The sequence below is a fragment of the Equus przewalskii genome, chromosome 10 (assembly GCF_037783145.1).
Source record: "Equus przewalskii isolate Varuska chromosome 10, EquPr2, whole genome shotgun sequence".
Taxonomy (NCBI): Eukaryota; Metazoa; Chordata; class Mammalia; order Perissodactyla; family Equidae; genus Equus; species Equus przewalskii.
The window spans coordinates 26,094,197-26,118,812 of record NC_091840.1 but is presented as its reverse complement, the minus strand read 5'-3'; the positions used below and the strand labels follow the sequence as shown (position 1 = coordinate 26,118,812).

Sequence of the window (24,616 nt, the reverse complement as noted above, 5' to 3'; positions counted from 1 at the left end):
TTAGATTTACCACCACAAGCACGATCCATAAAACTGATAAACTGGTCCTCATCAAAACTGCAAATTTTTGCTCTGTGAAAGACCCTGCTAGGAGGATGAAAAGATGAGCTACAAAGTGGGAGAAAATATTTGCAAACTACATATCTCACAAAGGGCTAGTATCTAGAATACGCAAAGAACACTGAAAACTCAACAGTAAAAAAAAGCTATCCAACTAGAAAATGGGTAAAAGACATGAAGAGATATTTTACCAAAGAGGATATACAGGTGGCAAATAAGCAGGTGCAAAGATAGCCAACATCATTAGCTAGAAGGAAAATGCATATTAAAATCACAGTCAGATATCACTATACACCTATCAGAATGGCAAAAATAAAAAATAGTGACAATACCAAATGCTGGCGAGGATGCTGGATCACTCATACATTGTTGGTGGGATTGTAAAAGGGTACAATCATTCTGGAAAACAGGTCATTTCTTTAAAAACTAAACAGGCAACTACCCTATGAGCCAGCAATTGCACTTCTGGGCAATTATTCCAAAGAAATGAAGAATTATGTTCCCAGAGAAATGAAGACCTATGTTCACACAAAAACCTATACATGAATGTTTATAGCAGCCTTATTCAAGAAAACTGGAAACAACCCAAATGTCCTTCAGTGGGTGAATGGTTAAACCAACTGTATATCCATGTCAAGAATATGACTCAACTTATACTATTTAGCAATTAAAAGAAGGAACTGTTGATACACAAAACAACCTGTATGAATCTCCAGAGAATTATGTTGCGTGAAAAAAACCAATCCCAAAAGGTTGTATGCTGTATGACTCCATTTACACAACATCTTGAAATTACAAAATCGTATAAATAGAGAACAGATTACAGATTGCTAGAGGTTGAGGAGCGGCTGGAGGCAGGAGAAAAATGCCTATGGTTATGAAAGGGAAACTTGAAGGGCCCCTGCCAGGATGGAAATGTTCTGTATCCTGATTGTACCAATGTCAATATCCTGGTTGTGACACCGTACTACAGTTTTGCGAGATGTTATCATTAGGGGAAACTGGATAAAGGGTATATGGATCTGTTTGTATTACTTCTTAAAACTGCATGTGAATGCACAATTATCTCAAAAAATTATTACCAAAAAATGTCCTTAGATTATAGAATATTGGGAACCACAAGGTGTCAGCGGGCTGCCCAGTTCAGCGGTCTTGAAGTCACCCTGTTCTCAACGCTCTCTGCTGGGATGGCCCCTTGACAAATTTGTAAGACCTATTCTGGGACCCCCACTTCTCAGCTTGCCTTCCTGCTGCCATACCCAAGAGGTGAAATACTGGACAGATAAGATCATGTCCTTTTCCCCATGGTTATCAAGGAAAGCTAAAACATTTAATGTATAACACACACTTGCATGAATTTTTGTCAGGATTAGTGGGTCATGTTTCCCAAAAGCATCCCTTTGTTTTTGAGTGAAAGAAGCCAGACACAAGAGTATATACTCTAAGATTCAAGAGGAGGCAAAATTAGCCTATGGAGATTAGAAATCAGAACTGTGGTAGCCTCTGGTTGGAGAAGGGAATTGACTGGAAAGAGGCACAAGAGAAATTTCTAGAGCTATGCTGTCTATATCGTAGCCACCAGTCATATGTGGCTGTGGAACACCTGAAATGTGGCTAGTCTGAATTGAGTGTTCTATGTTAAATATGTACCAGATTTGGAAGATTTTATGAAAAAAAAAAGTAAAATATCTCATTAACAATTTTTAAAAGATTGACCGCACGCTGAAATGATATTTTGGCTATACTAAGTTAAAGAAAATATATCATTAAAATTAATGTCACCTACTTCTTGTTATTTTTTTAATACGGCTACCAGAAAACAAAATTACATATGTGGCTCACATTATATTTCTATTGAACAGCACTGTTTAGAACGATGGACAAGTTCTATATCTTGAGGTATTGAGTAATGGGTGTATACATTTGTTAAAATTTATCAAACTACAGACTTAAGATTTGTGATTTTACTGTATGTAATTATACCATAAAGCCCCATGATCTTTCCACCACTCACCATAACCTTCCTGAAGGAGTCTACAGCCTACAAAGGACACAGGTGACAAAGAGCTCCCAAGTGGTGACAGCTACAATAAAGATTTGAGCAAGGTACTCTATTTTGGTGGAAGCTTCCATTCTTAGCATCTCGAATAAAACCACTGGTGTATGTGTGTTTGTGTGTACCTAGAGACAGTACGCAGGAAATCATTACTGAGTCTAGCAAACTCAAGAAGACAGAGGACGTTTCTGAAAGCATGAAATACGTGGGGTTGGGAGGCATCCATGCTGCAGGTCTTCCCTTGGGCTACTTGTTCGGAGCCCCTGGGGAAAGCACACAGGCATCAGGGTGGGGGCTGATTCAGGGCACTTGCCCCTTGATGGGATCACTAAGGCACACACAAGGTCTAGGTCTTAGCTTTCAAGGGACAAAACCCTCGATGTTCTCTGTTCACTCACAGAGGACTAGAGAGAACACCGAGATTCAGGAGGTTAGGAGGCGTTCACAAGGGATCAAATACAGTCAGACTTCACGTAAGTATGAAGGCTTCAGCTTGCAACCACAGCCCTCTCAGATTCAGAATCAGGCTGGATGCCCAGCCTCCTTAGGAATCACAGAATGTCTGCAGAAATGAATGGAGAGTGCTTCTCGTCCAAGCGGCCTATTTTACAAAGAAACCAAGGTCCAGAGAGATTGAGTCATTTGCTCTAAAGCCCTACTGAGCTAGAAGTGGTAGGGCTGGGATTTGCTTCCCTGTCATCTGACTCCCACATGGAGAAACACTCCCATGCCAACGACATTCACAAAACATGATTCCCAAGCTAGAAAGACAACTTGTTTATTTCCCAAGGGAGAGGGACCTGGCAGAATTGTTGGGACCTGTCATTTCTCAGGACACTCCCCTCGCAAGGCCCACTCAAGAGATGAAATTACATGCTGTACTTTGGTTTGTTCAACATATGATCAGCGAAAAAAACAAAAACAAAAAACCCAGCCCTTTATCTCAACAGTCAGCATAAGCACAGGCCAGTCAATATACCCAGCCCCAGCCGGGTTCAGACAGTTGACCCTGCCAGAACTGTCTTCCTCCAACTCTACAGACAAGGTTACTAAAATGTAGGCCTTGGGGTCACGGTAGGAATTTGCAAGGCCATTGTTACATAAGCACTCATATTATACTCATATAATAGCTCATTACTACAATGGGTTGAAAATTTCCTGGGCACCAGGCTGTAGGTTAAGAATTTTCTTAGGTAACCTCATTTAACCCTCACAACACTCTTTACACATGAGAAAAGTCAAGTTCAACTAAGTCCCAAAGCTACCAGCTAGAAAGTGGTTCATTTGGACCCAGATTTTCTGGCTCCAAAGTTTCTGTCTGTAGATTGAATAAAGAAAATAATGTGGGGTAGATTAGGAGGGCTTCATACCCTCCTAAAGGCTTCTTACATCAATCTACAGCCCTATGGTTGGAGGGATCAGGCTCAAAGCCCAGCCTCTTTAGAAGTCTTCCCTAATCCCATTTCCACCAATCAGATTCTTCCCAGCTTTGATTGACATTCTCCATGGTACAGCACCCTTTCTGCCTTGAATTGGAGAGTCTATGGCTTCCCCCATAGATCCCATTTAGGCAAAGAACTCCGTGGAAACGAGTTCATCCATCTTTGTACACCCCACTGCACCCTCCACAGCAGACTGCATACCTACTACGTGCAAGGCAGAAAAGGGTAACTAATACCAATTTGTACCATTTACTGATTACAATGCCCAAGTTTATGGTTTATTTTCCAGTGTTACATTTAGGCTGGAGGATGCCCTGAGTAATGTATAGGTATAAGCATTACCAAATCATTTATTAATCATCTTTGGGGGATTATGGGAAGAGTCTCTTTTCTGTAACTATTACAGTTTTCACCCAAAACATTTCCTGGCTTAACACAATCTTCTCATATAGGGACAGCATTTTATAGTTTCTGATACTGGTCCCATCTGACTACAGCTATCCCCCTGGAGGGTGGCCCATGAAGCCCACTTATGCCTCTGCCCCTACCATTAGCATCAACTCACTGGAGCCCAGCTCTGAGCACCACACCCAATTCCAAGAGGTTTAGGCCACTGTTCCTTCTGTCTTTCCCAGCTCCAAGTGCTCCCAAAACCCTGAATGCAGCTGCCTCACAGGCTAGCTTTAGAGGTCAGGAGGAAGCCTGCTCGTCTCGGGATCATCAAGGAGTCAGCATTGGATTCCTCTCTCCAAGGCTCCCTGAGGCCTCAGACTAGCCCATCCACCTTCCTCTGGGAAGGGGAGGTGTGGACAAGGGGAAGATGTTGGTGGTTCAGGAAACTTGGAGAGCAACGGACAGCTTCTTCTTTCCTTCTGGGGGAAAAGGCTCTGGACAGCCTTGACTTCGATGGAGAAGGGAGGATCCAGCAGATCCAAGGACTGGACTTCTGGCTGGGCAGAGGCTACCATCTTGGCAATTGGCCAAGAGAGAGAACCTGGTGCAAAAAGGAGGCCACTGAGGAGAGAATCCTTTCCTACTTTCATATCAGTTGGAATTCCTACTCAGACACCATGTGAAGGTTCTCAGGGAACAGCCCTGCCCCAAAGGAAAGGCAGAGAAGAGCAAGCCTTTGTCAATCCAGCAAGCAGGTAGCATAAGTGACACTTGCCAGGCTCAGAAGTTGGGTAAGGTACTCAAGATCATGCATCGAGTAGGTGGAGGAGCCAGGGCTGTGACCCAAGGCAGTCTGGCTTCAAAGTTCTTGCTTTTTCCTAACAGGCAAGACTGGGGGTATGGGGAGTAACAAGCCTGGGGTGTTGGGCGGCAGGAAAGCAGGCTTTATGTGAATAGATCAGAAAGAGCAGAGAGCTGAAGTCCAGGAGCTTTCCACACCATGGCACTTGGAACATCGGGTAGTGATCAGCTTGACTCATCGTTTCCCCCCAGACTACAAATTCCTAGAGGACTAGGTTCTATGGGTTCTATAGCCACAGCACCCACCAGGTGCTTGACATGACATGTTCTCAGGAATATCCGTTGAATGCTTGAGACTCTTGAGGTTTCTGAAGGAGAAAGTAGGAGTGAAATCAGGCCAAACCACCATAATCAGCAGGTAATGGTTCAAGCACAAGGAATGGAAGGAATTAGGCCAAATGCTCAGGAAGTCTTATCCCTGGACAAACAGATCTGCTCCCCACACTAAGTCAGACTTCCTCTGAGGCCTGGTGCCCCTATTCTGAGGTTGCGGGCCTGTAACAGGTAAGGGACCTGCTTTGCTTATCCACAAAGAAGTCAAAGGTCAGGCATGTTGCCAGGTAGCGAGAGGTAGCCTAAACACGGTACAAAAGTGTAGCATCATGAAACATGTACACTTTTGGAGGTAACTTTTCTTAGAGCCCTCACAGTCTAAGGGGGTCCCCAGGAGTCCAGAGGTGGGGCTTGGAGGCTAGTGGGTAGCGATGGCGGAGCTTGCCTAGGGAGGACCTGGGAGGTAACGAGTGACAGAGCTAGAAGAGAACCCAGCTCTTTTCATCAGAGTCCCATCAGCTAATCAGCCTTCAGCCATTGGGTTTTAGAAAACAAGGCATAGCAATCTGAAAGCCTTGCATGCTTTCTAGTTTTCGGGAACCAGCAGGTTCAAAACATTGTGATCTTGGAGTTCTAGTCAAAAGAGGAGTTTGCATCTCTCTCCAACTCCCCACAACCAAAATTTTCTTTTTTTAAACCAAACAGTTCTCTCATTTGAGAAGATTCTTTGGCTTCTCCTCACTTTTCCATGCCCAGGCAGGCCCACACCTCACCTGGTGTCCAAAAACCATGTCCTGACCCCAGACTTAGTCCCTGACCCATGTGGGTGGCAGGATAGGCTCAGCGGTGTGCAGGCCCCCCCACCCCCACCCCCACCCCCACCCTCCGGTGCCGAAGATAACAACCACCACTGAAAACATCAGTGGGGGACCTCAACTCTGCTTAACCAGTACACTTTCACATTTGCAAACTTACAGGAAGGCAGCGTTACTTATGATACTGCTATAGAGGCAGCAAAGCTACTGGGAACACATCCTCCACCAGCCAGCCCCGATCCCACCCTTTTGCCCTGAGGACAGAAGAAAACAGGCCCAGCAGGTAGCAAGGAGCAAAAGCAGTGTTTGTCAGCAGCTGGTGAGAAGGGAGACTGCTGAGCTCAGCAGCCTGGGAAGGGGCAAGATCGGGCTGAAGATCTGTAAGTTTATCCCTGAAGGGGGTCCAGCTCAGAGGCAGTGTCCTGGGGACAGAGCCAAGGCCTGCCCTGCCCCTCCCCCTCAAGCTAGACTGCTAAAGGCCCACACTCCTGGTCCCGTGAAGGGAAGAATCTAGAGTCCTAGACCAGAACCCGCACTCAGGGCAGGGTCACTGCCAGCCCCGAGCCGCAGCCCCAATCTGCGTGGGCCAGGCCAGCATTTCCTGTTGCCTAGGTGCTAGACGCGGGTTACCTACTCCCCAGAGCGCGCCATCCAGACGTGCGGCAGCCGTGGGCCTCCCAGCCCGAGTGGGATCGGCCCCCAGCGAAGCTCTGCAGGACCCCGAAGAGCCCCTCTCGGGGGACTGGCCCGTCCCCTCTGTTCCCCGGTCCGCATACCTGAGGGGACGGACGCCCTGCCACCTCGCTTCCTGCCAACCCCGGGAGAGGACAGCCCGGGCCCCCAGCACCCCTGGGCTCCGGGCGCACAGCCTCCCGAGGCGTAGCATCCAGACGTAGACAGCCATGGCTCGCTAGGCCCCGCGTCCCAGCCGGAGTAAACTTTTGAAGTGAGCCGAGGCGGGGCGAGCGCGGAGCAAGCGGGGAGGCGGGGAGGGTCGCCTCTGCCTATGGGGTGCGGAGGACTCGGTCCTGGCGGGGCGGGGCGGGGCGGGGCGGGGCGGGGTGAGGCGTGGAGGAAGGGACTCCGCGCCGGGCACCTTCCTCTCGGACCCGAGGCCCTCCCCCTCCTGCCCTCGTAGAATTGCCCTGATTTCCCTCGGGATCCGAAGGCTCCGGCTGCAGCCCAAGGCAGATCTCCTCTTCCAACCACCGGGAACCTGGGTTTGGGGGCGCAAGAGCTTGCTTCTTGATTTCGTAGAGGGGCTGCTAGCGGTGCGTGACTGCGGGGCGGGCGGCGAGGCCCAGACGCGTCCACACCCGGAGCCAGGTTTGGCGCGCGGGTCACGTGCTGGCCCCCCGGGGTTGCGAGCCCGAGGCCAGGGGAGCCGGCGCTAAGCGCCCCTGGGGCGTGCCAGCTGGAGCAGAGGGCTGGCGGCAGGTGGGGAGGCAGCCAGGACAAAGGGTGCGGCGGGGGAGCCTTCTCAGGGGCCCGCGGGGGTGGGCCGAGTCCCGGCTGCGGCCAGAGGTCAGCTTCAGAAGGGACGCCAGTTGGTAGCCCCATCTCCCACGCAGCAGCTCCCATCCCTCCTCCTGGGCCTCTGCCTTGCCCTGCCGTGCACCATAAGGTGGAGTCAGGGATTGGAACCTGTGTTTCTCATCCCCGTCTACCGGCCCTAGCTCAGCGGGCCCAGGTCCCTTGCGCTGCCCTGGGCGCAAACAAAGGACCTTACGGAAGGCTCAGCCCACTGTCCTTCTCGCTCTCCCTCCAGCCCTCCTTATGGTCCCCTGAGGCCCAGGTGTGGGTGCGGTGCTAGGACCTGGACAGAGCTTCAGGAGTACTGACTGCCCATCTTTGGTGCTGGCTGGGAAAGGTGGCCCTGGGCACATGTGCCAGATTCACATGGAGTCGGTCTAGCCTTGACCCTTCCTCCAGAGGAGGAGGGGGAGACCAATGGGGGAAAGGCCCTGGCAGGGTGACCTCCCTTCTCCTGACCCAGAGGTGGTGATGTAGGTGGGCCAGGCAGAAGGCCTGGCTAAGCGTGGTGCCTGGCATGAGAAGACCTTTGCCCTTATCTGGGAACTCTGGCTCCTGTGAGGTCGTGAGGAGACTGCGCTGCTCCTCTTTGTGATCCTAAGAGTGACAGCGGATCCCCCTGAAACCCTGGTTCCTGGGGAGAGTCTCCACACTTCAAATTGTGTGTCTAAGGGGCGGGAAGGAAAACAAAGAAGCAGAGAGATTATGAGGAGCTGGGCTTGCAATGGCATGCCTTCCTAATTAGACTAACTCACTGACTCTGAGCCTGGGCCAGAAATGTGGGGCCCTGGGGTGTCTCCAAGTCCAGGGTATGAGCCCTGCCTGGCATGTTCTGCCACTACCTTGCTGGGTGACCTTCGGAAGTCCTTTGTGCCTCTCAGGGCCTGTGAAGTGAGGCATGGAGACTGATCTCACAGGCCCCTCCACTTTCCTCGCTAGTTTGAAGGTCAGCCTGGAAGAAGGGAGGAATGAGTTGCTCCTTGGACTTTGATCCAGCCTCGGCTCTCCACACTCTGGCTTTCCTGACTTCCCAGACACACACGTGTGAAATCATGGCCTCCAGTTTCAGGATGATCTCCCACCTGTCAGGCTCTTCAAGGATGCAGTTTCTGGCCCTCACAATCACCCTGCAAGGGACAGGTGTGCCTTGGAATGTGTCCCTGTTTTCATGGATGAAGAAACTGAGACCTAGAGAGATTCAGCTACTTGCCCAAGGTCAAGGTGGGCACAGTGAACACAGGCCAAGGGTCTTCCCATACTCAACTTTGTGGCTTTGGGCGAGGCCACTCCAGCCTCAATCATAGTCTTTATAATGGGCATAATAATACCAGCCTCATGCGGAGGGTTGGGGTGAGGATTGAGCAACGTGGCACAGAACTGGCACTTGGCCAGCTTTCAGTGACTGTTTCTTTCTCTATCCTCTCCTTCCTCCTGTGTCTACACTCAGACCTTCCTCTGTGTTAGGTGTTGCAAACCATTTATAGGAGGAGGAATTAGTTTCCATCTCTGCAAAGCCTTCAGAGGGCTGGTAGGCACTGGTTCCACGGAGAGGGAGGAGGGCTGGGAGAAAGGGGAGTGACGAGGCCTCACTGGGGAGTTCCTGAGTCCCAGTAGCAGATCATGTTGGCCAGAATTCTTGGGGACCACTTTGAGGGAGAGGGAGCAGGGCACACCGGCCATCCAGGTCCTTCAACTTTCCTCCCTCTCCCTTCACCAACTCCACTCCTCACTGCTCCCCAAGGGGCTTTCTGCCCAAGTGGAGCACATGTGCTGCATGCTGCACACGGTCCCTGGGATTTTGCTTATGCCATTGTCTACCCTCAGAAAGCCCTCAGTCCCTCCCCTTTGCCAATATCCTTCCCTTCTGTGCTTCAAAAATGAGCTTAAAGTGTAAACACCATTTGTTGAGTTTTTAAATTCTTAGATCAGTCTACGAATAAAGTCCAGAAGACTTTGTCACAACTAGGGAACAGAGTGTAAATGCTGTGAACCTTGGAAGTCACACCTGACAGTAGGTGAGGACAAGAGATGGGGAGTGGAGGCAAATATTCTTACCTTAGAAACTGAGATGTTGAGAGATCCTGTCCACCAATGATGGAACATGAAATCAAAGAGTATGCTATTTAAAGTTACAAAGTTATTTAAAGTGTATTTACAAAGTATTTAAAGTTATTTAAAGTGTATGTACAAAAATAACAATAAACTATATTAGGAGGACTTGAGGAGGAGAGGTGGGAGTGCAAATCCTTACCTATCAAGTGGGAAAACAAGAAATGGCTCAATAAGTATATTATTTAGAAGTAAATAACAGAAGAAGATAAAACAGAAATGGTTAAAATAGTTCAAAATGGTTCCCTTTGGACTTGAATAGACATTTCTCCAAAGAAGATATACGAATGGCTAACAAACACAAGAAAAGATGCTCAACATCACTAGTCATTAGGGAAATGCAAATCAAAACCACAGTGAGATACCACCTCATACCTATTAGGATGGTTACTATTGGGGCCGGCCCTGGGGCCGAGTGGTTAAGTTTGTGCGCTCCGCTTTGGTGGCCCAGGGTTTTGCTGGTTCGGATCCTGGGCAGGGACCTAGCACCGCTCGTCAAGTCATGCTGAGGCGGCATCCCACATAGCAGAGCCAGAAGGACCTACAACTAGAATATACAACTATGTACTGGGGTGCTTTTAGGAGAAGAAGAAGAAAAAAAAGAAGATTGGCAACAGATGTTAGCTCAGGTGCCAATCTTAAAAAAAAAAAAAGGTGCAATAGAGATGTGGTAAGTCAGGGGAAAGTCTCCAAATTTGTTTTTTTTTTTAAAGATTTTATTTTTTCCTTTTTCTCCCCAAAGCCCCCTGGTACATAGTTGTATATTCTTCGTTGTGGGTCCTTCTAGTTGTGGCGTGTGGGACTCTGCCTCAGCGTGGTTTGATGAGCAGTGCCATGTCAGCGCCCAGGATTCGAAGCAATGAAACACTGGGCCGCCTGCAGCGGAGCGCGCGAACTTAACCACTCGGCCACGGGGCCAGCCCCTCCAAATTTGTTTTTTTTAGAAAAGGCAGTTACTGTCAACAAAACAGAAAACAACAACTGTTGGTGAGGATGTGGAGAAATTGGAACCAAAGTGCATTGCTGATCGGAATGTGAAATTGTTCAGCCACTGTGGGAGACTGTAGGGCAGTTCCTCAAAAAAGTCACAACAGAATTACCACATGATCCAGAAACTCCACTTCTGGGCATCTACCCCAGAGAGTTCAAAGTAGGGGTTGAACAGACATTTATACACCAGTGTTCATAGTGGCATTATTCATAACAGCCAAAAGGCAGAGACAACCCAAATGTCCATCAATCAACAAACGGATAAACAGAATGTGGTATATTTCTATATATACAATAGAATATTATTCAGCCTCATAAAAAAGGAAATTCTGACACATGCTACAACAGGGATGGACCTCAAAGACATTATGCTGAGTGAAATAAACCAGACACAAGGACAAATACTATATGATTCCACTTATATGAGGTCCCTAGTGTAGTTAAATTCATAGAGGCAGGAAGTAGAATGGTGGTTACCGAGGGCTGGGAGATGGGGAATGGGTAGTATTTTTTGTGTGTGGGCACAGAGCTTTAGTTTGGGAAGATGAAAAAGTTCTGGACATGTATGATGGTGATAGTTGCACAACACTGTGAATGTACTTAATGCCACTGAACTGCATACTTAAAAATGGTAAAAAATTTTTTTTTTTTGAGGAAGATTAGCCCTGAGCTAACTGCTGCCAATCCTCCTCTTTTTGCTGAGGAAGACTGGCCCTGAGCTAACATACACGCCCATCTTCCTCTACTTGATACGTGGGACGCCTACCACAGCATGGCTTTTGCTAAGCGGTGCCATGTCCGCACCCGGGATCTGAACCGGGGAACCCCGGGCTTCCGAGAAGGGGAACGTGCGAACTTAACCGCTGCGCCACCGGGCCGGCCCCAAAAATGGTAAATTTTGTTTATATCTATTTTGCCACATACATACAAAAAATGTTCTCTGTAGAGCATGGGACTGCGAGGAAGGGTGGGGCAGAGAACTGCTGCATTTTGTTAAAAAGCCTTTTTCTTGTCTTATTTTCCTACAACAGGGTACATGTTTTATCTTGATACAGTGTTTTCTCTACAGGCCGAGGGAGGCATCCTGGCTTGTGCCATTGATCATTTACAGGGACCAGCATGTTTTGTGAGGTTTTTACTGTAAAGCAAATTGTGCAAAGGGCTTCCACTGCCCTTCAGTCAGTCGTGGAGTCAGATCTGGGAAGAAGCCAGCTCTGCTTTTTCTCTCAATGACCTTGAGCATGTTTCTTTTCTTGTGTAATGTTTCATAGCTCTTTGTTGTGTTTGACTGTTTCCAAGTAGTGTATGAAAAATGTCCCTTTTAAAGAATTTTCTTCATTGTGTGTCTGAGATGGGAGCTGTCTAGTAAATGCAGTGGTCATGAAGGGGAGGTGGGAAAAAGGAGAGCATGCTGGTAACCACATAAAGAAGACGGGAGAGGAGGATGAGGGAGGGACTTTTAATTTTGAAGGAAGATGTGACAGTGACCTAGAACATAATGCTTACACTCTGCCAATCAGATCCAGTAGCCAGTACCCTCTGTGGAAAAAAAAACAAGGCTGATAAAAATGGTTCTAAAAACGGATGTTTCTGATTTTCAAACTGAAAGTGAAAATAAGGAACTTGTTGTGAACCGCTTTGTAGAGCAAAATTATTTTGATCAGAACTAATAACTGATGGCAGACACAGGCGGATGTGATCTTCGACAATCAGTATTTTCTTGCCAACAGCTCAAAATTGAAAAACTAAATAAGCTGCAATCCTAGCAGCTGCAAAAGGCTGTGAAAGCCTTGCTTTCGTAAAGAGCTTAGGACAAAAATCTTTCTTTGGGTGATGTGGTTTTTAACTTTTCTTGGGCCAAAGTCAACAGCTAAAGTCAACTGTGAAGTCCTGGATAAAGACTCAATGTTATCAGATCAAACGGTACTTTATCTTCATTGACTCATTCATTGGCTCAACAGACATTCATTGAGTGTCTACTTGGTACCAGGAACAATGCTGGGCCCTCAGGCTGGTGATACAAATCTCCAGACATGATCTGCTCTCAGAGAGCTCACTGTCTTGTAGAGAACACCAACCATGAGACTGACGATGGCAGGCGGTGTGGTCAGTGCTGCGGGAGACAGGCTCCTACCCTAGGTGTATCGCAGGAGGTCTCCTAGAGATCTGAGCCGAGTCCTGAGAAATGAGTAATATATTCGTTTCCTATTACTACTGGAATAAACTGCACAAATTTAGTGGCTTAACAATGATAGAAGTTTATTCTCTTACAGTTCTGGAGGCCAGAAGTCTGAGTGAGTCCTATGGGACTAAAATCAAGTGTGGGCAGGGATAGTCCTTTCTAGAGCCTCCAAGGGAGAATCACTCCTTGTCTCTTCCAGCTTCTGATGGCTCCAAGCTGTCCTTGGCTTGTGGCCACATCACCCTCATCTCTGCCTCTGTGGTCACATTCCCTCCTCTTCTGTGTCCAGTCTCTCTTTGCCTTTCTTATAAAGACACTTGTTATTACATATAGGGCCCACCTGAAGAATCCTGGAGAATCTCTCCATCTCAAGATCCTTGACTTAGTCACATCTGAAAAATTCCTTTTGCCATATAAGGGAACGTATTCACAGGTCCTGGGAATGAGGACATGCATATCCTTGGGAGCTGTTATGCAGCCCATCACGGATAGGATTGGGAGGGGAAACTGTGGACAGCCAAGGGATATGGTAGGAGGATCTTATATAATGAGACTGGGGAGAAAGTGTATGTGAAGGCAGAGAGCATGTATATTCTGGAAGTTGCTAGTAGTTTTCTTAGGGGAACAAAAGTGCTTTTTGCGGAGTAGTGAGAGATAAGGCACGGCCTTCCTTATGAGAGAGACAAGCAGGGCATATGTTGTAATGCTTATGGATTTTATTCTCAGCCAGCCCTTAGCTAGTGTGGCATATGGTGGGTACTCAATACACTTTGGGCGATTTGAGTCAAATGAATGACTAAAACAAGTAATATTCATAGAATGCCTACTGTACATTTTTTGGAGGTATAAATATTAAAAAGGATCTCCATTTGGTGGGATTCGAGGCCTGTGATGAAGAAGTGAGGCCTTTCAGGCCTGGGCTGTGTGTTAGGATCCTTCCAGATGCTGGCACCACGACCTTAGCTAATCCATCTTGCCACTCTGCCATTCTCGGTGTACAGGCAGTGCTTTCCCTCATGGACTCGTCATGGCAGTTCCAGGCATCACACACAGACAGAACCAGCAAAAAAGCATGGCAGCCTTTGATTAGCAAGGAAAGGCTTTCTCTGAACCCCCCCAGCAGACTCCCCAGGGTTCTATCATTGTTATCCTTGCCGACATCTCTAATGCAAAGCAGGGCATAGTGCTACAGCCTGGGGTAGCCAGAAAGTATCAGCAGCAATAGCTCACTTTTGGTCGGAGTGATCAGGCAAGTATTTCTGGAGAAGGTGGCATCTAGACTGGGCCTTGAAGGATCAAGTGACCTTGGAAGGAAGGAAAGGGCATTCCAAGCTGCATAGCATGAGCAAAAAAGGAGGAGGAGGGAACAAACAAGAGGAAACAAGTTGAATGGTTTTACAGGAATCATTTTTTGAGTGCCTTCTAGAGACTTGGAACCCTGTGTATTTTTTCCCATTTAATCCTTATTAAAACTATAGCTTCCTCTATAGATGGAAATTTATGACTGAGGAAATCCAGGCTTGGAGAAATTAGGTAATGTGTCCAAAGTTGGCAGAACCATGATTTGATCTCGTTTGTCTCCAACATATGGTGATTTTACCCATTTGTTCATTCATTGTTTATTTATTTATATTAAACTTGTCTACATTATAATTTATTACAAAAGAAATACATGCACCTTATAACAAATATTCAAGGTAAGCAAGGTTAAAAGTGTGGATATTCTTCCATAACTTTCCTAGGCTCATACAAACATGTAGACACATGTATGTATTTCTCCATCCTCCCTTTTATATATATATGTATATTTTAAAGATTTTACTTATTTATTTATTTATTTTTCCTTCTTCCCCAAAGCCCCCAGTACATAGTTGTATATTTTAGTTGTGGGTCTTTCTAGTTGTGGCACGTGGGACACTGCCTCAGCATGGCTTGATGAGCGGTGCAAGGTTCATGCCCAGGATCTGAACCAGTGAAACCTTGGGCCGCTGAAGCAGAGCACGCAAACTTAACCACTCAGCTGTGGGGCCAGCCCCTATACATTTTTTCAAAAAAACGAGATCAGGCTGGACAACTGATGAAGGTCCATAAATTAGATAGTAATATTGATCAGTATTAATTTGTCGAGTTTTGTAATTATCTTGTGGTTATATAAGAGATTTCCTTGGGAGATACACACTGGTATATTTAGGGATAAAGGAGCATCTGTCTGAAACATAGACTTAAATAGTTCAGAAATATGTATATATTTCTGTAGTAAAATGTTAACAGTTGGGAAATCTAGGTGAAGGGTATCCAGGAATTCTTCCTTCTATTCTTGCAACTTTTCTGTAAGTCTGAAATAATGTCAAAACAAAGATTTTAAAGACATGCCTTGCATGTCTTACTTGACCATCTACAATAAACATTTTTTCCAGGTAAATACATATGATTCTAATCATTCTCTAATGGCTGCATAACGTTCCACTGGATAAATATATTCTGATTTATTCAACTACTCTCCTTTTGATGGATTTGACTTTAAATGCCATCTTAATTTTATATTAAAGACTCATATACATTTCCACATGTTTCCAGACTCTCTGTGTTGTTCACTGATACCTGTCTCTGGCAATGCTAGACTGTTTTGAGTTTTATTCTCATATCTGATTGGACAGGACCCTTATTGCTATTTTTTTATTTCATGAAGTGTTCTTGGCAATTCTTGTACACTTATCCTTCCATATAAATTTGATTTCTTCCCTCATATATGCATTTTCAGATCACTTTTTTTCCTCAATCTTTTTTATTGTGGTCATAATAGCTTATAACGTAGTGAGATTTCAGTTGTACATTATTGTTTGTCACATACCATGCAAGTATGCCCCTTCACCCCTTGGGCCCACCCTCCACCCCTCTTCCCCCAGTAACCACTAATTTATTCTCTTTGTCTGTAAGTTTGTTTATATTCCACATATGAGTGAAATCATATGATGTTTGTCTTTCTCTGTCTGGCTTATTTCACTTGACACGATGCCCTCAAGGTTCATCCATGTGGTTGCAAATGGGATGGTTTTGTCTTTTTTATGGCTGAGTAGTATTCCATTGTATATATATACCACATCTTCTTTATCCAATCATCCGTCAATGGGCACTTGGATTGCTTTCACATCTTGGCTATTGTGAATAGCGCTGAAATGAACATAAGGGTGCATAAGTCTCTTTGAATTCTTGATTTCCAGTTCTTTGGGTAAATACCCAGTAGTGAGATAGCTGGATCATATGGTATTTCTATTTTTGATCTTTTGAGAAATCTCCATACTCTTTTCCACAGTGACTGCACCAGTTTGCATTCCCATCAGCAGTGGATGAGGGTTCCCTTTCCTCCACAACCTCTCCAACATTTGTTGTTTTTTTGACTTGGTGATTACAGCCATTCTAATGGGTGTAAAATGGTATCTAAGTGTGGTTTTGATTTGCATTTCCCTGATGATTAGTGACGTTGAGCATCTTTTCATGTGCCTGTTGGCCGTATGTATGTCTTCTTTGGAAAAATGTCTGTTCATATCTTCTGCCCACTTTTTGATTGAGTTGTTTGTTTTCTTGTAGTTCATTTGTGAATGAACATTGTAGCTCTTTATATATTATGGAGATTAACCCCTTATTGGAATATATGACTTGCCAATATTTTCTACCAGTTGGTGGGTTTTTTTTCATTTTGATCTTGGTTTCTTTTGCCTTCCAGAAGCTCTTTAGTCTGATAAAGTCCCATATGTTTATTTTTTCTTTTGTTTCCTTTGTGTGAGTAGACATGGTATTCGAAAAGATCCTTTTAAGTCTTTATTTTTTAATTTTTTAAATTTTTTATTTTTTTCCCCATGAAGATTAGCCCTGAGCTATCTGCCAATCCTCCTCTTTTTTTCTGAAGAAGTCTGGCCCTGAGCTAACATCCGTGCCCATCTTCCTCTCCTTTATATGTGGGATGCCTACCACATCATGGCTTGCCAAGTAGCGCCATGTCTGCACCCAGGATCCAAACCGGCGAATCCCGGGCTGCCAAAGCGGAACGTGCAAACTTAACTCCTGTGCCACCGGGCTGGCCCCTCCTTTTAAGTCTGATATCAAAGAATGTACTGCCTATATTCTCTTCCAGAAGTTTTATGTTTCAGGTCTTACCTTCAAGTCTTTGGTCCATTTTGAGTCTATTTTTGTGTATGGGGAAACATACTGGTCTACTTTCATTCTTTTGTATGTGGCCGTCCAGTTTTCCCAGTACCATTTATTAAAGAGGCTTTCTTTATACCAGTGTATGTTCTTGCCTCCTTCGTCAAAGATTAGCTGTCCATAGATGTGTGGTTTTATTTCTGGGCTTTCAATTCTGTTCCATTGATTTGTGTGCCTGTTCTTGTACCAGTACCATGCTATTTTGATTACTATAGCTTTGTAATATATTTTGAAGTCAGGGATTGCAATCAGATCACTTTTACCTTGTTCTGAAAACAAAGCAAAAATCTTGTGATTTCTAATTGCGATTGCTTTAAACTTGAAATTTACTTTGGGATGGACTGATTTACACGAACATGATGTCTCTCTCTACAGGTGGAAGTATTTAAAGCCATTCTATGTAAATAAGTAAACTATATAAACAGAGATAATTTGCATCAAAAAGTACTTTGGGGGCTCCAATCCTCAAGGGCCGTCTGCATCTGTCCCTTTTTCAATTCATCTCTGACTGTGGGGACAATCCATGAAACCAGCTGCCCTTAGAAAGGCTGACTCATGCTGCATAGTGCTTTTGGCTCTTTCTCACATGTGTCTCTGTGGGTCCTTGATGCACTTTCCCATTTTATTATCCTCATTCTATAGAAGGAGAAACAGAACCTTGGGGAAGTGGAGTAACTAGTCAGGATTGCCCTAGAGTGGCAGTGCTGGCCTGATGCCCAAGATTTTTCCAGGAAGAAGCTGCATCCTGTCCTTGTCCTGACCTTTGGCTTCTCAAGGGCTGCTGGTACTTGTCTTCACTTTGGCAGCTCCCCAAACAACCTTGGACATCCAGGCACAAGGCAGCACTTGGTTTCAGGGCTGCAGCACAGGGCCAGTCTATTTTCCCATGAAAAAGCTGTCAACAGATGACAGCCTTTGCTTTCTCATGAAGCTGCAAGTTTCCAACCTCAGGGATTTGAAAAATTTTTCTCAAAGTGAACAGCTACTGCGAATTCCTCACTCTGCTGCCCCACTTCCTGGGCTGCATCTCTGCCTGTCTGAACCCAACCCATTGTTCAAAGCGCAACTTAAATGCCACCTTCTCGGTAAAGCCTTTTCTGATTTCTTCCTTCCTCCCAGGCTCCTCCTCTCCTCCATGCTGGGTATGAGCTACCTTCCTTGGAATACATTCACTTACTTGCTGTGACTGTCCTTAAATAGTTGACCTTTCTGAGCCTCAATTACTTCTTTTGTAAAACCAAAATAACATCTGCCTTATAAGGCTATTGCAAGTTAAAAAAAATAATACATGTTAATTACAGTCCTAGACACACAGGATGTGCTTACATATGCTAGTCTGTTGTTATCACATGCAAACATACACCCACACAGCCCTGCACATTCACACAGATTTTATCTGTATGTGTTAGGGCACTTATCCTCTCTACCTTATATACAAATTATTTGTATTGACGGCAGGCTCCTTGAGGGTAGGGATAATAAGGTGTAGTGAAAAGAAACAGGATTTGGAATCAAAAGGTTTGGGTCTGCCCCTCAACCAGTTATGTGACTCAAGACAAGTTACTTCCCCTCCCTGAGTTTCTTCCTTCATAAAAGGGAGATAATCAAATGTCCTCAAGTCTCTTCATGGACATTATCAAAATAAGATAATGAGTGCTCAAAGGCTTTAGAAGTTGCCAAGTGCCAATGTATTATTCTTATTGAGCAATGACTTGCTCACCCCACGAACATAAAGAGCCAACTATTATGGCATGACCACTTGGGAAAAGAAAAAACAGCTTTATTTGTGAGATGGATCTGCAAGGAGACAGGAGAGGGATGCTTTCAGTTCTGTCTCCCTGATTCAGGGCTTGGGGCAAAATTTATGGAATGAAAGGCAAAGCAGTCTGACGTGTGGAGACAGATGATTGGAGGTGAGGAGAAGTGAGGTCATTGATGATCTGCGCAAGGGTAGTCCAGCTTCACGCCTCTTCATAGGACAGAGGTTCACAAAATGGTGGTATTAGCATAATCTGAGGGTGGAGTTTTCAGCTCTTTGACATCCAAAAGGTCACTTATTGGGCATTTGCACAGGCCCTGTTGATGGCTTGGTGATCTCAACTGGCCTGAACTGGACAAGGGGTCTCAGTTCATGAAAAACCGCTCTTAATGACTTTGTTGATAAGATGAGGTCAGTTGAACAGGTCCCAGAAGGCCCATGGTTAAAAATTCCCCCTTTTTGTTGTTCATTCATAAATCTTGAGAGAAATGGAGTGACAACTTCTCTAGCTTCTTCCTGTTGATAAGGGGTGTAGGTTGTTCCATCTCACTGAGCCAGTCTCTTAGTAAGATAATCATGCAGGTGGGCTCCCAAAGTTAGGCCTATACTGTGTAAGCAAATAACCAGCTATTTAATAAGAAGAATTTCTGGAGAAAAGAAAAACAAGATTAATAGTTGGAGCAAATTATAAGCCAGTTTCTGAGCCCAGGGGGCAGCCAGTCAAGAAGATTTCTAGAAGTCAAGGTCAAAGCATCTTTTGCAGTTTGAAATGTCTCTGATGATGTCATCAGGTGTTCAGGTATCTTTTTGAGTGGCTTACACAGCAACAGGCATGAATCTGTCTTAAGTTTATATCAAGTTGTCCAGCTTCAGTTTGTAGGGCTTCAGGAAAAAGAGTGGTTTCAGTTCTCAATGATTCCAAATGAAAATGATGGAAAGAATTGAAAACACTAGTTTGGAGATTTGTGGCCAGATATTTCAGGGGACTAGAAGATTTCAGGATCCAGTCCAGTTTACAGATAGAAAACAAAAACCTCAAAGACAATTAACAGAACTAGAATCTAATATCCATGAATGTATAGTACAATTTTTTTTTTGAGGAAGATTAGCCCTGAGCTAACTGCTGCCAATCCTCCTCTTTTTGCTGAGGAAGACTGGCCCTGAGCTAACATCCATGGCCATTTCCTCTGTTTTACATGTGGGATGCCTGCCATAGCATGGCTTGCCAAGCAGTGCCATGTCTGCACCTGGGATCTGAACTGGTGAACCCCAGGCTGCCAAAGCAGAACGTGAGAACTTAACCATTGCGCGCCCGGGCTGGCCTCTGTAGGACAGTTTTTGTTGAAACATAATTTTTCTCTCTAAAATCACCCTCATTTTTACTAAAGATAGCCAAATTAAGACTCATAGGTTTGCAAAATAAGTCTAGTTTCAATAAACTTGGCCCAATTATTTACATAATTACAGCAAGAACAGCAATTGATCATATAGGCTCTTTTAAATCTGCTTTGCTGGGCCAGCCCCATGGCCAAGTGGTTAAGTTTGCACACTCCACTTCAGTGGCCCAGGGTTTCACCAGTTTGGATCCTGGACGGACATGGCATCACTCATCGGGCCACGTTGAGGCAATGTCCCACATGCCACAACTGGAAGGACCCACAACTAAAATATATAACTATGTACTGGGGGGATTTGGGGAGAAAGAAGGAGAAGGAGAAGGGGAAGGAGAAGGGGAAGGAGATTGGCAACAGTTGTTAGCTCAGGTGCCAATCTTTAAAAAAAAAAAAAAAACTGCTTTGCTGGCACTTTTCATAAGGAATCTCAGAATGAAATTTAAAGACCTCTCTAGGCCAGGAAAACCAAGCCAAGGAGTTGTCATCAGACTCTGCTTGCAATACCTATAGATTTGAGTGAATTCCTCTCTTCTCTGAGGTTCCCCCAAATATCCTGAGGTTCTTTGCATCTGCCAGAGAAGTGCCCTTTTTTACTCACCTGGTAAGGTTGCTGGGAACCCTGTAAGCAAGGTACCAGGCAAATATTTCCAAGTGGCTTTACTCCATAAAGTCCAATCTCTGCTCCTCAAAGCTGTCTGATCATAACTAAGTCTATGCATGTTTCTCTCAAATATGACATTCCAGTAAAAACCTTGGTAATATAACCAATATTTTCACTTGTGTCCTGGAGACTAGATTCTTATTGCACTTATGCAAATAACTATATTGCCATGAAAATAAGAATGCTCACTCATCAAGAGTTTCCGAATTCTGGAGGCATCAGGTAGGGAGAAAAAAATAAATGTTTCAATTCTGCTTACAAAGGCATAATTTTACCAAGTTGCCATAAGTCATAGTTAGCTTAAGAGAAAAGAGGAAAAGGTTTCCTTAAATCTGGAAAAACAAAACATTAAAGATAAGTAATATTTCAAATTAAAAGTCATAAAAATTATAATCATCCTCATCAGTTCATTCAGCCCTATGTAATCAACTGCTGATCTTCTGTTACCAGTTTTATGAGGCCATCCGTTTCTCTGTTACAGTTCTGTAATTTTTTACCCAGCTCAGTTCTATAAGATGAAAGTTTGTATGAAACCTGTATTCCAGAGCAAGTGTCAGAGTCCTTTCCACAAATCTCCCTGAAGATGAAACATTTGCTAAAGCATCAGAGTAAAACAATAACTGTCTATGAATGGTGAAAGACTTAAAATGGCAACTGACAAAGAAACTTGGTTATTTCTGTGACATGCAACAATTTAAAATAACTGGAGTTATGACTGATAACCAGGACAGATCAGAATTTTTGGAATGTTATATAATTTTTAAAACATTTATATTAATAACATTTACCCATGCAATATAACCCAAGAAAGTTTATCATCATTTATTTGACAATGCTTCCCATGTAATTTAACATACCAAATAAACCTAATTAATTTAATATCTCCTTCTTTATAGAAAGAGAGAACAAATTCTTTGAGAAGTCCCAGGGCTCCCATTGGAAATTCTCAAAGTTCGAATTTTGGGGAAGTTTGTCAAAAATATCAAAAAATTTTAAAACACTTGGTAAGATAGGAAACAATCCTTAGTTATCTATTTAACCAAACTGACAGGAGACTATGTTAAAGGCAACAGAGAGAGTTAAACAAACAAACAAAAAACTCTTAGTTTTCTTAATAGACAGACCTCAGCTTTTAAGAACATAGGAAATTATTTTGACAAAACATAGAATTTCTGTCTTATAGGTAGACTTACTCAAAAATAAAGAAAAACCTCTTATAATCTGTTTATCAAGAACAGACTAAAAGTTCAAGAAAATTATCCTTTTAAGAGAGAGAAAACCAAATTCTAATTTTGAGCATTCTATGGCTTGGAAAATTTATAAATATGTTTTATAATTTCTAGAAATATGGTACTTCATAGTACAATCTTTTACTAAAATACGAGACATGATTACTAATAGACCCAAACATCTTTTAGTTACTCTAACAAGAAGCCAAAAGTAGATGAACTTAGACATGTCTAGTAATACTGTTTCAATATTTCATCTTATTTAAAAATGACCTAGACAATCAATGAATTTTTTATCATTTAATTTCACCTAGCAAAACTTCAAAGTTTCAAGTTACCAAGGAGATTTGAGAAGTTATTTTAAATATACACGTCATAACACACAATTATTGTTAAAAAGTTTACCCCAAAACTATTACCTTAGTTACATCTATTTAATTTACTTGTTCTCAATAATTATTTAGATTCCCTACAAAAACTTTGAGACATTAGGCAAAGTCAGCTATCATTCTAAGCTATTATTTTTGCTGACAGATTTTGTAATAGTGATGACATGATCTTATTTGACTAATAAAGTCTCCGTGTCGACAACATATTCAATGTTGACAACTCTGAGAACATGCCTATTTCAATCAAACTGATAAACTTAAATAAGCTTTCATTTACTGAAGATTAATTTATACCATGTTAACTTGAAAGACATTTGGGTTAGTTTCTATTACATTTAGAAATAATTTATATAAGTGCTTACTTTAAGCCAATTGAATAGAGCCCTTTAGAAATTACACCATCTGGAGGTGAGATATCGCACATATATAACATACATATAGACACACATACTCAAAGACTCCACAGCTATTGTTTTAAAATTACTGCCATGAATCAGGTACAGTAATACAAAGCTCACTAGTTATGAAAGAATAATTGAATCCAAATTTTGTTTTAAGCTTTTTCTACTACCATTTGTGGAGAAGACACCCAAGATGCTAGATTTTGGGCAAGGCGCTCTATAGGCAGTTTTTCTTTCCTTTTTTCCTTCAGTCTTAAGAATTAGTGATGGGCTAGTTAACAGTTCCTGGAGAGGCTATAGGCCTTTTTGAGATAAAGGAAATAGGTGGAATCTGAACTGCCTCTAGAGCTGCATTTCCAGTTTTGCAAGGATTTTTAAGGACATTTGCTCTTAATTCCTAAAAAATTGAGTTGTAACTTAAATGACATTGCAGGTTGATCTACCTTTCCGACTACATGATGCCTAACTTACTTCTTTCCCTCTGAGTGCCTGAGTGCTTAGTTCTGTTTTAACTTATGGAAGAAGGCCTAAAAAAATGCCTATCCAGCTCTGAATATTGGCTTCCAGTTTGGCTGAATTTCTGATTATGAGTTGCTAAATCCTTTCAGATATCTTGTCAGGTTTCAGCTGGGTTGAGCTTTAACTATACCTGGCTGTATTAAACAGCAGTTTCCCAGAAAATCGTTCAGAGTCTCATTAACTCTGGGAGTAGATTACCTGGGTGTCTGTAAAGTCATGACCTAATAGGCTTTTCTTTTTTAGTTTTTTTTATCACTTATTTTTTCTTTTTGCAACAAAACTTTCAATAGGGTTACTTCAGAATTTTGAAGTCTTTACTTGTAAGCGTACTTTTTAAATAATCTTATCTAATGGGAATGTTCTTTCTAGTCGCCAATGTAATTCCCCTGAGGCTGATGGCAGTTTGGTAGGACCTTACCCACAAAAGGAAGCGCAACTCAAATTTCTGTCCAACCGTCTCTGACTGCAACATGGGGTGCAACCACATTTTTGTCTGACAGTGTTTTTGGGACCTCCAACCCGATGATTATTAAGCCAAGCCCTCAAGACACTGTACAAGCTTAGTAAGATTTTGCAGTTCTTAGTAAATAGTCACAGCTTCTGGAAACTTAGGTTTTGAGCAATTGTGCCAGAAGGTGGAGTCCTCAACTCTTTAAAGATTAAAGATTTCTTTGTTTCTTGGTTTGAAAGCTCAAAAGAAGCCCTAAGTGTCCACTGTAATTTTAAATTATCCCGGGTTATCTTGCCAGCTGTTTGCAGTTATTTCCATTTTATGGGGCTCTTTCCAAGGTGGCCACAACAAACAAGGTAATTTCTAAATTAGAGAGTTTGTCACAGTCACTGAGAAACTCAGTCCCCAAAACAGCCAATTCAATTTAGACAAATATCAACACAATACAATTTTACATACAACACAGACCAGGCATAACTAGCAAGTTGCCGGGAGTAGCTTAGAACCAGTGCCAGAAGCTACTCAGAAACAGATTTTCAGGAGCAACTCAAAATCAGTGCCAGGAGTTGCTCAGAACCAGGAATAGCTCAGAACTAGTGCTAGGAGCAACTTCACGAGTGAGCCATTTATTCTGCCTCTAGTTACCTGGCGTGGTTCAGGCCCAAAGTTTGGGACTCAGTCCACTAGAATTTCCCAGAATACAAGCCAAACTTACATTTGCAGAGAATCAAACCAGAGATATAAGGTAAAGGGCAGTCATTTTCTTAAAGTTACTCACCCAGAGCCCCGAGATGTCTTGATCCAGAAGCTGTTTCTTCTCCCCAAAGGAAAAAAAATAAAACCACAGTGGGGCCTGGAGTACTGCAGCAGGAAATGGGAATCTAATCAGCCAAGAT

The 24,616-nt window shown here is 43.6% G+C and overlaps 1 protein-coding gene across 7 annotated transcripts in view; it reads right to left on the bottom strand.

The window, feature by feature from the left end:
- ACSF2 (acyl-CoA synthetase family member 2) overlaps positions 1-7,218 on the bottom strand; it is a 31,257-nt gene extending 24,039 nt beyond the window's left edge. For 5 of the 7 annotated variants that reach the window (XM_070560684.1, XM_070560686.1, XM_070560688.1 and 2 more), the window contains exon 1: positions 6,677-6,943. In XM_070560684.1, the coding sequence (XP_070416785.1) occupies positions 6,677-6,804 (128 nt within the window). In that variant the 5' untranslated portion in view covers positions 6,805-6,943. Of the gene's footprint in view, positions 1-6,676 lie in introns of all 7 variants that reach the window. The other 2 variants (XM_070560683.1, XM_070560685.1) reach the window with 2 other exon arrangements.
- Between the last annotated feature and the right edge of the window lie 17,398 nt (positions 7,219-24,616).